We start from the raw sequence: 13,345 nt of genomic DNA on the forward strand, positions 1-13,345 counted from the left end.
ACTAAAGAGCTGTGTCATGTGAATGAAAGAAGGACCATACCTAACCAAGATCCTTGGAGTAGTGGAGAGGTTAGACTATAGAACTGTGCCATGTGAATGAAAGAAGGACCATACCTAACCAAGATACTTGGAGTAGTGGAGAGGTTAGACTATAGAACTGTGCCATGTGAATGAAAGAAGGACCATACCTAACCAAGATACTTGGAGTAGTGGAGAGGATAGACTAAAGAGCCGTGCCATGTGAATGGAAGAAGGACCATACCTAACCTAGATACTTGGAGTATTGGAGAGGTTAGACTAAAGAGCTGTGCCATGTGAATGGAAGAAGGACCATACCTAACCAAGATCCTTGGAGCATTGGAGAGGATAGACTAAAGAGCCGTGCCATGTGAATGGAAGAAGGACCATACCTAACCAAGATCCTTGGAGCATTGGAGAGGTTAGACTAAAGAGCCGTGCCATGTGAATGGAAGAAGGACCATACCTAACCAAGATCCTTGGAGTATTGGAGAGGTTAGACTAAAGAGCCGTGCCATGTGAATGGAAGAAGGACCATACCTAACCAAGATCCTTGGAGTATTGGAGAGGTTAGACTAAAGAGCTGTGCCATGTGAATGGAAGAAGGACCATAACTGTTACGTACCTGGTTGGTGAGCCTGACGTGCGGAGGAAGTCCTCTCGTACAGCTCCGGCTCGAGGACCACTGATGGTGAGACAGTACCAGCTGGAGCACGGTGGGGTAGGAGCACCTATGATCAGTCCAGTAGTCTGTGCAGGTAGTATTCAGGAAGGAAGCCAGGAGTAGCTGACCGCAGGCAGACCAGACAGCAGGCAGATGTGCCAGCAGGATAGCTGGAAGCAGGCAGACTGGCTTGGCTTGACTGATGACAGACTGTGGATGCACAACAGGAAGCAGGTGCCAGAAGATGCTGAGCTGGACTGAAGGAGTTGTAGCAGGGTAAGACGAGCCGGGTTGGTAACAGACGGACAGATCAGTCAAATACAGCAGACAGCAGCGTAGTTGGTCACAGGCAAAGTCCGCAACAGATGCAGGATCAACAGGTGCAGCAGGCAGAGACAGAAGGTGAAGCCAGGGGTCAGGACAAGTAGCAGACAGGAATAGTCGGAAGCAAGCCGGGTCAAGATCAAAGGTCAAACACAGGAATCAGCAATGCAGGAACATGCACAGAACGCTGTAGACCAAACAGCAATTGGCCAGTGGTGAAGCTCTGTTTAAATTGGCTGTTGGGTGCCAGCCTTGGTGACAGATGCTCGTTCGCTTGCGTGTTTGCCCACATCTGTTTGGCTCGTTCTTGGCTGGCGCATGCGCATACGTGTGCACTTGGAAACAGCATCTTTACTATGGTGAAGTCTTTCCTGACAATAACTAACCAAGATCTCTGGAGTATTGGAGAGTAGAGGTTAGAATAAAGAGCTGTGCCAGCGAATGAAAGAAGGACCATACCTAGCCAAGATCCCTGGAGTATTGGAAAGGAGAGGTTAGAATAAAGAGTCGTGCCCTGCAAATGGAGGAAGGAGGACCATACCTAACCAAGATCTCTGAAGTATTGGACAGGAGAGGCTAGAGTAAAGAGCTGTGCCATGTAAATGGAAGGACGACCAAAACTAACCAAGATCTCTAGAGTATTGGAGAGGTTAGAATAAAGAGCTGTGCCCTGTGAGTGGAAGGAAGACAGACCATACCTAACCAAGATCTCTGAAGTATCGGACAGGAGAGGCTAGAGTAAAGAGCTGTGCCATGTAAATGGAAGAAGGACCACCACTAACCACGCTCTCTCAATATTGGAGAAGACAGGCTAAAATAAAGTGCTGTGCCAGAATGGAAGAAGGACCATAACTAACAAAGATCCATGGAGTATTGGAGAGAAACAAACAAAGAGCTGGGGGGGGGCACACCCTGAACATGCATTTCTAAAGCTGGTACAGCTATGAAAACCAAGCAACATGCATATTTACAGAGAATAGCGCACACATGTAACCCCTCCATATCAGGGTGACCGCTATAGAGAAAAGCTAGTTTCTCTGAAGTCACTTTCGCTGCAGTAATATGGCTTCTCGCCGGTCAGCTTGCTTTTTGGCTGCAGGCGTCTATAGGGATTTTTTGAGCACATGTTTGGAGTCAGGCATGACATCTGAACACGTGTATAGGGGGTATATATACACACCCATGTATGTATATATACACCTGCACATATATAGGTGTGAAAGGAGCAGAAAACACTACTTGCGCTAATGAAATAATTAACACCAATATAGTTACGCTCCTATCACACCTATATATGTCTAGGTGTGTATATATACCACTATACACAAGTTCAGATGTTTTGCCTGCCTCCAAAGAACCCAAGAAAATGCCCAAAAAAACGCTAGCGTAAAAAAAAAAACGCCCAGGTGTGTTGTTGCAGGCATTTTTTTGGGGTGTTTGGAGGCAGGCAAAACATCTGAACTTGTGTATAGTGGTATATATATACACACATACTTATATGTATTTTACACTTAGACATATATAGGTGTTATAGGAGCAGAGCCATATTAGTGTAAATGATTTCTTTAGCGCAAGCATATATTTCTGCTACTATCACACCTATATATGTCTAGGTGTATATATACATGTAAGTATGTGTGTATATATACCCGTATACACAAGTTCAGATGTTTTGCCTGCCTCCAAAGAACCCAAAAAAATGCTAGCGCCAAAAAAAAACGCCCAGGTGTGTTGTTGCAGGCATTTTTTTGGGGTTTTTGGAGGCAGGCAAAACATCTGAACTTGTGTATACGGGTATATATACACACACACTTATATGTATATATACACCTAGACATATATAGGTGTGATAGCAGAAATATATGCTTGCGCTAATGAAATAATTAACACTAATATGGCTCTGCTCCTATAACACCTATATATGTGTAAGTGTAAAATACATATAAGTATGTGTGTATATACCACTATACACAAGTTCAGATGTTTTGCCTGCCTCCAAAAACCCCCAAAAAATGCCTGCAACAACACACCTGGGCGTTCTTTTTTTGGCGCTAGCGTTTTTTTGGGCATTTTTTGGGGTTCTTTGGAGGCAGGCAAAACATCTGAACTTGTGTATACGGTTATATATACGCACACACTTATATGTATTTTACACTTAGACATATATAGGTGTTATAGGAGCAGAGCCATATTCGTGTAAATGATTTCATTAGCGCAAGCATATATTTCTGCTACTATCACACCTATATATGTGCAGTTGTATATATACATACATGGGTGTGTATATATACCCCCTATACACATGTTCAGATGTTTTTCCTGCCTCAAAAGACCCCAAAAAATGCCCAAAAAAAACGCTTGCTACTAAACCGGCAAGGTGTGAAAAGAGAGAAGCCACTAACCTGTTCTATAAGTGACAAAATACAAACTATATTTTTTTCTGGTTCTGGACATGCTACAGAGCTGAAACTTCACAGGTACACTTTTAGACCCCCCAGATACTAAATCCAAAGAATTTTTTTTTTTTTTTTTTTAATTTTTTCAATAATTGGCTCTCTATCCAAAATGACAATTTTTAAGAACTTTTTTTCTGTGTGATTAATAGTCCCTGGGGCATGACCCATAACCCTTTTAGGGGCATTTATTGGGTTTTAGGGCTTCAAAATTGTGTTTTTTGATTACCGAAGTTCGGGTCCCATTGATTTCAATGGGGTTCTGAAATCCGGGCCGAACTTTCGGGAAGTTCGGATGTTCTGGCCGAACCGAACTTTTGAAAAGTTTGATCATCCCTACTCACTAGTAATTCTTCCATTGCACAAATTGTTGGACCTTGTCCCCTAATGGTTGCCAAAAGGGCCTCAAATTTAAAAGACATGTTGGTTCATTCTGAATTAAAAAGAGACATCCATAACGTAATAGTTGCTTCCATATCACATCCAACCTAATACAGGGCAGCTGCTGGGAGGTCTAGTGGGAGCCAACATTCTCACATCATTATTTGTTTAGACTGCTTTACGACCTTTGCGTAATTTAAGTCCAAATGTTATATTTTCTTTTCTGCTTTTTTTTTCTTCTTTATTTCAGGCACATCCAACAGAGACACATGGCACATCAGGAGGTGATTCTCAGATTGGGCCATGAGCCATCTCAGCCAATGCCCCTCGTTCCCCATCAGCAGGAGATGCAGCAGGTGTCACATGTCCCCCAGGAAATGGAGCGGCTCTCGCATGTCCCGCAGGAGATGCAGCAGGTGTCACATGTCCCCCAGGAAATGGAGCGGCTCTCGCATGTCCCGCAGGAGATGCGGCAGGTGTCCCATATCCCCCATGACAAGGACCTGGAACCAGTGTCACATGTCCTCCAGGAGATGGAGATGGAGCAGGTGTCATGCGTCCCTCAGGAGCAGGAGATACAACAGCCTTCTCATGTCTTCCAGGAGCAGGAGATGAAGCGGGTTTCACAAGTCCCTCAGGAACAGGAGATGGAGCTGGTGTCATGTGTCCCTCAGGAACAGGAGATGGAGCTGGTGTCATGTGTCCCTCAGGAACAGGAGATGGAGCTGGTGTCCCAAATCTCCCAGGAACAGGAGATGAAGCTGGTGTCATGTGTGCCTCAGGAACAGGAGATGGAGCTGGTGTCACATGTCTCCCAGGAACAGGAAATTAATCTGGTATCACATGTCCCTCAGAAACAGGAAATAGAGCAGGTATCATATGTCCTTCAAGAACAACAGATAGAGCAGGTCTCACATATACCTCAGGAACAGGAGATAGAGCAGGTCTCACATATTCCTCAGGAACAGGAGATAGAGCAGGTCTCACATATCCCTCAGGAACAGGAGATGGAGCAGGTCTCACATGTCCCCCAGGAGCAGGAGATGCAGCAGGTGTCATGTGTCCCCCAGGAAATACAGCAAGCCTCAAATGTCCTCCAGGAGGTGAAGCTGGTGTCACATGTCTCCCAAGAACAGGAGATGACTCCTGTATCCCAGGAGATGGAGAGGCTGTCACATGCCCCCCATGAACAGGAGCTGGAGCTGGTGTCTCATGTCCCCCAGGAGCAGGAGATTCAGCAGTTATCACATTTTCCCCAGGAGATGCAGCAAGTATCAAATGATTTCCAGTTTGTTTCTCAGGAGCAGGAGATGGAGCAGGTGTCAGATGTCCCGCAGGAACAGGGGATGCAGCGGGTGTCCTTTGTCCTCCAGGAACAGGAGATGCAGCAGGTGTCCTTTGTCCTCCAGGAACAGGAGATGCAGCAGGTGTCCTTTGTCCTCCAGGAACAGGAGATGCAGCAGGTGTCCTTTGTCCTCCAGGAACAGGAGATGCAGCAGGTGTCACGTGTCCCCCAGGAGATAGAGCAAACCTCCAATGTCTCACAGTTGATGGAGCAAGCCTCAAATGTCTCCCAGGAGATTGAGCAAGCCTCAAATGTCTCCCAGGGGATGGCGCAAGCCTCAAATGTCTCCCAGGTGATAGAGGAAGCCTCAAATGTCTCCAAAGTGATGGAGCAAGCCTTAAATGTCTCCCAGGAGATGGAGCAAGCCTCATGTGTCTCCCAGGTGATAGAGGAAGCCTTAAATGTCTCACAGGAGATGGAGAAAGCCTCAAATGTCTCCCAGAAGATGGCACAAGCTTCAAATGTTTCCCAGGAGATGGAGCAAGCCTCATATGTCTCCCAGGTGATAGAGGAAGCCTCAAATGTCTCCCAGGTCAAGGAGCTAGCCTCAAATGTGTCGCAGGAGATGGCGCAAGCCTCAAATGTGTCCCAGGAGATGGCCCAAGCCTCAAATGTGTCCCAGGAGATGGCCCAAGCCTCAAATGTCTTCCAGGAGATGGAGAATGTTTCAAATGAGATGAAACCGGTGTCACATGTCTCCCAGGAGATAGAGCAGCTTTTACATGTCTCACAGGAACAGAATATGAAGCTGGTGTCACATGTCCCCCATGGGCGAGAGATGGAGAAGGTGACACGTGTCCCCCAGGAAATAGAGCCAATGTCACATGTCCCTCAGGAACAGGAGTCTCATATCCCAGAACTGCAGCAGTCCTTGCATGTCCCCCAGGAACAGGAGGTGGAGCAATCCTCACATGTGCCCAGAGACCAGGAGCGGGTCTCAAAGGAGGAATTCATCTGTGATCTTCATGAAAATGATGGCACCGATCTTCCCGGTAAGTATCACATTTCCGAGGATGGGGTCTGATTTGATTTAAATACTCTGCCCTTTGTAATTTGCCATTTTCGTTCCAGAACCTTCTACTCCATCTCCGAATACCACACAGCGAGGGGCAGCCGAGACTTCATCCATAAATTCTGAGGGAGCAGGTAGATAATTCTTCATCTCCCGCTAAACAGCAACACCTCAAACAACGCCAACCAGTCTGGATGGGAACTGTAGAACTTGTTGTGCAAAATGTTAAAGTGAGCACATGGGGTTAAAAAATACAGATGAGTGTTATACCAATAGAAGAGCTATTATACCCCCCTCTCCGGTGTCCTGTGTCTCCTACGTCCCCTCCATTCCCTGTAATAGAAGAGGTATTATACCCCCCTCTCCGGTGTCCTGTGTCTCCTACCTCCCCATCCATTCCCTGTAATAGAAGAGATATTATACCCCCCTCTCCGGTGTCCTGTGTCTCCTACCTCCCCTCCATTCCTTGTAATAGAAGAGGTATTATACCCCCCTCTCCGGTGTCCTGTGTCTCCTACCTCCCCTCCATTCCCTGTAATAGAAGAGGTATTATACCCCCCTCTCCGGTGTCCTGTGTCTCCTACCTCCCCTCCATTCTCTGTAATAGAAGAGGTATTATACCCCCCTCTCCGGTGTCCTGTGTCTCCTACCTCCCCTCCATTCCCTGTAATAGAAGAGGTATTATACCCCCCTCTCTGGTGTCCTGTGTCTCCTACCTCCCCTCCATTCCTTGTAATAGAAGAGGTATTATACCCCCCTCTCCGGTGTCCTGTGTCTCCTACCTCCCCTCCATTCCCTGTAATAGAAGAGGTATTCTACCCCCCTCTCCGGTGTCCTGTGTCTCCTACCTCCCCTCCATTCCCTGTAATAGAAAAGGTATTGTACTCCTCTCTCTGGTGTCCTGTGTCTCCTACCTCCCCAACATTCCCTGAGTATCATATGCCTGTTCTGTGCTATGGGTCCTCCCTCTGGCCCCTTTGTCACTTCCTAATCTTCTAATGATGTGGGGGTTGGAGGTGAAAGCCACAGTTCTCAGTAGGGTACTCGGACATCAAACACACCCAGAAGTTTTAAATGGTTAGGCATTGAACAGGTAGGTAGGATGCATGGGCCACCATGGAAAGGTGACTATAAGAGCTCTTCTATTGTATGAACTTCCCATGGTATGAACCTTCCATGGTATGGACTGACCTTATATTGTATGGACCTTCCATGGTGTGGACCAACCTTCCATGGTATGACCTTTCCATAGTATGGACCAACCTTATATTGTATGGACTGACATTTATATTGTATTGACCTTACGTGGTATGGACCGACCTTTTATTGTATGGACCTTCCATGGTATGGCCCTTCCATTGTATGGACCTTCCATGGTATGGCCCTTCCATTGTATGGACCTTCCATGGTATGGCCCTTCCATTGTATGGATCTTCCATGGTATGGCCCTTCCATTGTATGGACCTTCCATGGTATGGCCCTTCCCTTGTATAGTCCTTCCGTGGTATGGACCGACCTTATATTGTATGGACCTTCCATGGTATGGGCCTTCTATTGTATGGCCCTTCCATTGTATGGACCTTCCATGGTATGGCCCTTCCATTGTATGGACCTTCCATGGTATGGCCCTTCCATTGTATGGATCTTCCATGGTATGGCCCTTCCATTGTATGGACCTTTCATGGTATGGCCCTTCCCTTGTATAGTCCTTCCGTGGTATGGACCGACCTTATATTGTATGGACCTTCCATGGTATGGGCCTTCTATTGTATGGACCTTCCATGGTATGGCCCTTCCATGGTATGGCCCTTCCATGGTATGGCCCTTCCATGGTATGGCCCTTCCATTGTATGGCCCTTCCATTGTATGGCCCTTCCATTGTATGGCCCTTCCATTGTATGGCCCTTCCATTGTATGGCCCTTCCATGGTATGGCCCTTCCATGGTATGGCCCTTCCATTGTATGGACCTTCCATGGTATGGCCCTTCCATTGTATAGTCCTTCCGTGGTATGGACCGACCTTATATTGTATGGACCTTCCATGGTATGGGCCTTCTATTGTATGGACCTTCCATTGTATGGATCTTCCATGGTATGGCCCTTCCATGGTATGGCCCTTCCATGGTATGGCCCTTCCATGGTATGGCCCTTCCATGGTATGGCCCTTCCATTGTATGGCCCTTCCATTGTATGGCCCTTCCATTGTATGGCCCTTCCATGGTATGGCCCTTCCATGGTATGGCCCTTCCATGGTATGGCCCTTCCATGGTATGGCCCTTCCATGGTATGGCCCTTCCATTGTATGGCCCTTCCATTGTATGGCCCTTCCATTGTATGGCCCTTCCATGGTATGGCCCTTCCATGGTATGGATATTCCATGGTATGGCCCTTCCATGGTATGGATATTCCATGGTATGGCCCTTCCATGGTATGGATATTCCATGGTATGGCCCTTCCATGGTATGGATATTCCATGGTATGGCCCTTCCATTGTATGGATATTCCATGGTATGGCCCTTCCATTGTATGGATATTCCATTGTATGGATCTTCCGTGGTATGGCCCTTCCATGGTATGGGCCTTCTATTTTAAGGACCTTTGTAAGCTGAATTTTTTAACCTTACTGGCTTTAAGTCTTCTGATTTCTCTTTTCCCTCTCAGCACCTCCAGAGTTGGAGCCCATGGAGGGTGAGGAGGATAATGGGGCCGTAAGCGAGCAGTCCGAGTCATTACGGGTTGAGCTCCAGGTTGGGTCAGGAGGATCCGGCAGTAAGTAGAAATCTGATTGGTAATTGTCACTTTCTGTACTTTGCAGAAAACCAACTGCTGCCCTTGATTTGGGGCCCTTGATTTGGAGCCTTTGATTTGGGGCCCTTGATTTGTAGCCATACATTTTGGCCCACTATGGGGACATTAATGTATTCTGGTGGCTCCAGGTCTCATACCTGTGAAAATTATGTTCATTATATGAATTCCAGAAGATTCGCATTTCCCTTCTAATTGGAACCAAGCCACACCATCCGCATTGGTGAAAAGACTTTATCCGTAGGACTTGCTGCATGTTCTTGGAGTGTAGACTTCTTCTGATCCTGTTTTTTCTTTCAGTTTCTGTGGATTCAGAGCCAATGGAGACGGAGGAGGTGGACGGACATGATTCTGCACTGCCAGGGCCATCATGGGCTGCACTCCAAGCTGGGTTAGAGGGGTCTAGATGTAAGTAGAAATCTGCTTCCATGTACTGCCTGTAAAGTCATCCCATCACTATGAAGTTCCAAACTTTCTGTCCTCTCCTTCCTGCCATTTTTATATTTGCATAACTCCTCCCAAGAGCCTATCCACTGCATGCATCAGAACTGAGGGTTATGAAAAGAGTACTGAGGCCGGTTGCTGTGATGTTTCCTCTTCTCTCTGTCATTTCCTCTGGAGTTGAAGCCTGAGGAGGATGACAGAGCCAAGAGTGAGCGGCCAGGGCCATTATGGGCCTCACTTCAAGCCTGGTCAGAGGGGTCCAAATGTAAGTAGAAGTCAGTTTTAGAATCTGCTGTCTGGCCCAAGCTAGACCAAGGTGAAGGTCTCCATGAAGTCCGGGTCATTGGAAGCCTTGACTTACCATACACTGCGCCCCGCCAACACCTAGAAGTTCCACATGTAATGGACGTTTTGGTCTTTGAGTGGTCCCAGCAACCGTGCTCTGCTGGACTCCTCATCACAGCTGCACCAGACACAATCTATATTCAGACATACTAGAAATCTTCACTGCTAAGGAAAGGGAGGTACAAAGAAAATCCCAAGGCTGGATTTAGATAAACGCACCGCTCCTCTGAAAAGTGAGCAGCATTCAGATCTCTATTCAAAGGTGATTGACATTCAATGAAGAGGTGATGTGACGCCTCCTCATGGAAATATTTGTAGTGATAAAGGCGTTTATAATCCTCCCGGATACAGGAAGTAGTTGCGGTGATATGGACAGATTTAGAAGCACAGGGCAAGGTTGCAAAATTGGGTTTGGGCATTCAAGTTCTGTTTTGACCTCAGTCATGAAGGGGTTAAGTTGTTATTTTTGTTTTTTTTTTTTTGTTTTCAAGGCCCGACCTTCCCCCTGCAGCCAGAATTGGAAAGTGAGGATGAGATGTCATCGGAGGAAGAGCCATTGGACCTTTCCTGCACTGCGCCCCTCCCCCACAGTCCCCAGGCTGGGTCAGGAGGGTCTAGAGGTAAGTAGAAATCTGGGGCCTTGTCCGGGATCTCAAACACCAAGTCACTTCTGTGCAGTTTGCAATTTGCTGCACCCCCCCCCCCCTCCCCCACAGTCCCCAGGCTGGGTCAGGAGGGTCTAGAGGTAAGTAGAAATCTGGGGCCTTGTCCGGGATCTCAAACACCCAGTCACTTCTGTGCAGTTTGCAATTTGCTGCACCCCCCCCTCCCCCACAGTCCCCAGGCTGGGTCAGGAGGTTCTAGAGGTAAGTAGAAATCTGGGGCCTGGTCCGTGATCTCAAACACCCAGTCACTTCTGTGCAGTTTTCAATTTGCTGCACCCCCCTCCCCCTCAGTCCCCAGGCTGGGTCTAGAGGGAAGTAGAAATCTGGAGCCTTGTCCGGGATCTCAACCACCCAGTCACTTCTGTGTAGTTTGCAATTTGCTGCCCCTGCCTCCTCCCCCTCCTCCAAGGTTCTGGGCTCACCTGCCTGGGAGTTCGGGGGCCAATCAAAATTGTTTCAGGGCAGAGAGTCGGGAGGGGGAGGGGTGGATGTGTTGGAGACTCACTTATTTTAGGACAGAAGTTCACATGGTAATGTTAGTCATATCAATAATTGGGTTTTTGTTTTCTTTCCTAAAGGTCCGACCTTCACCCTGCAGCTGGAGTCTGAGAGCGAGGATGAGACTTCATCAACAGAAGAGCCATTGGACCTTTCCTGCTCTGCCTCCCTCCCCCACAGTGCCCAACCGTTCTATCCTCCGTTGCGCTCCCCACCCTCATACATGGATGTGCCCACACCAACTACTGGAGCATATTCCCCAGAACCGGTCATGGAGGACTGCCCCCCATCTTCCCCTGGCGGCCACCCTCCTCCACCACTGAACAGTGACCAGCAGATGTGGCTGCTCTTCGAGGTACAAAGGCAACAGCTGCTTCTTCAGAGGAGGTCACAACGGACTCATGACCTGCAGGTGCGGCAACAGAGGCGGCACTTCCTGGCCATGCAGAGAGGACAGCAACGCATTGAGCGCCACTTGCTCACCATAAGCCGAAATCTAAAGGATATCCATCAGGTACTCCGCGTGAGGGAGGAGCCCCCACCAAGAGCCCGGATAGCACGGGGTAGGAGAAGCCATCCACCTGAAGAAAAGGAAGGGGGCTCCTTATAAGGGCCCCTATATATTTGTACAAAGTTTTTTTTTTTTGTTTATAATATTACATCTGCCTTCCTGAAGAAAACTTTTGGATGAAACGCGTAGGGCGGGACTAAGCAGGTGATGTCATCACATTGACTTCCCGCTCACAAGCTTGGAATTCACGATCTGCCGAGCAGATAGTTGGGTTTGAAGTGATGCGAGATGTGGAGCTTGTGCCTCAAAACTGTTTTTAGAAGCAATAACGGACAGTTAGATCGCTTCTTCGCCTTTTCACCTCATTTATGAAGTCTGTGAAAATGTAAAGTTACTTCCATGGTGTGAAGAATCGGACATGTTGGAGTATAATACGAGTAATAAGGTCTTTATAATCTGACCTCCATCTTACCTGGTCAGTGTGCCTTTCTGACGAGGTGGCGATGGAGATTCACAGAATGGACCAATCACGGTGCTATAGGTGAAGATTGATGGAGAAAGGTTCCATCTTTATCTCACCGGACTCCATTTATGGTGGAGACTTCTTCCTGGGACTCTGAATAGTCAGAGCACATTCCTTTGAGTTTAAGGTACAGCTTGCACTTTTAATTACGTATTAATTTCGTACATCGTATTTATTTGGTTGTATAGAGCACTACTTTTATAAGGATATTAATTAAAGCTGAAGATTAGCGAAAAAAAATCCACTATAGCTTTAACAAGATAACTTCCCTGTAATGAAGGATGTCCTACATTGTGCAGGCAGCTGGACCCTGGAGGAATCCCTGAAGGAAGGCCCGTCCTCTTCCTGACTCTTAACCTCTGAATCTCACTGCAGGAATGTCCCATCCACTTCCTGACTACGAACTTCTGAATCCTGGAGAAATGACAGGAGGGATGCCCCGTCCTCTTCCTGACTCTTAACTTATGAATCCTGGAGAAATCACTGCAGGGATACCCCGTCCTCTTCCTAAATCTGAACTTGTGAATCTCACTGCAGGAATGCCCCATCCACTTCCTGACTATGAACTTCTGATTCCTGGAGAAATGACAGGAGGGATACCCCATCCTCTTCCTAAATCTAAACCTGTGCATCTTACTGCAGGGATACCCCGCCCTCTTTCTGTCTCTGAACTTCTGAATCTCACTGCAAGAATACCCATCCTCTTCCTGTCTCTGAACTTGTGAATCTCAGTCCAGGAATGCCCCATCCACTTCCTGACTATGAACTTCTGATTCCTGGAGAAATGACAGGAGGGATACCCCATCCTCTTTCTAAATCTAAACCTGTGCATCTCACTGCAGGGATACCCCGCCCTCTTCCTGTCTCTGAACTTGTGAATCTCAGTCCAGGAATGCCCCATCCACTTCCTGACTCTAAACTCCTGCATCTCTCTGCAGGGATGCCCCATCCACTTCCTGACCATGAACTTCTGAATCCTAGAGAAATGACAGCAGGGATGCCCCGTCCTCTTCCTAAATCTAAACTTGTGCATCTCACTGCAGGGATACCCCACCCTCTTTCTGACTCTGAACTTCTGAATCTCACTGCAAGGATGCCCATCCTCTTCCTGTCTCTGAACTTCCAAATCCTGGAGAAATCACTGTAGGTATGCCTCATACTCTTCCTGTCTCTGAACTTCTGAATCCTGGAGAAATCACTGCAGTGATGCCCCATCCTCTTCTTAAATCTGAACTTGTGAATCTCACTGCAGGAATGCCCCATCCACTTCCTGACTATGAACTTCTGATTCCTGGAGAAATGACAGCAGGGATGCCCCGTCCTCTTCCTGACTATGAACTTCTGAATCCTGGAGAAA

General features: G+C 47.4%; 1 protein-coding gene across 1 annotated transcript in view; it reads left to right on the forward strand.

The window, feature by feature from the left end:
* The window catches only part of LOC309543526 (uncharacterized protein), a gene marked incomplete at its 3' end in the record, with an annotated part of 34,990 nt that extends 23,426 nt beyond the window's left edge, over window positions 1-11,564 (forward strand). Inside the window, exons 9-14 of the mRNA XM_082275999.1 lie at window positions 4,091-6,177; window positions 6,257-6,331; window positions 8,859-8,966; window positions 9,303-9,410; window positions 10,283-10,411; window positions 11,035-11,564. Of these exons, the coding sequence (XP_082132125.1) occupies window positions 4,091-6,177; window positions 6,257-6,331; window positions 8,859-8,966; window positions 9,303-9,410; window positions 10,283-10,411; window positions 11,035-11,564 (3,037 nt within the window). The remainder of the gene's footprint in view (window positions 1-4,090; window positions 6,178-6,256; window positions 6,332-8,858; window positions 8,967-9,302; window positions 9,411-10,282; window positions 10,412-11,034) is intronic.
* Between the last annotated feature and the right edge of the window lie 1,781 nt (window positions 11,565-13,345).

This window comes from Pelophylax lessonae, assembly GCF_965119305.1.
Source record: "Pelophylax lessonae genome assembly, contig: HAP1_SCAFFOLD_161, whole genome shotgun sequence".
Lineage (NCBI taxonomy): Eukaryota > Metazoa > Chordata > Amphibia > Anura > Ranidae > Pelophylax > Pelophylax lessonae.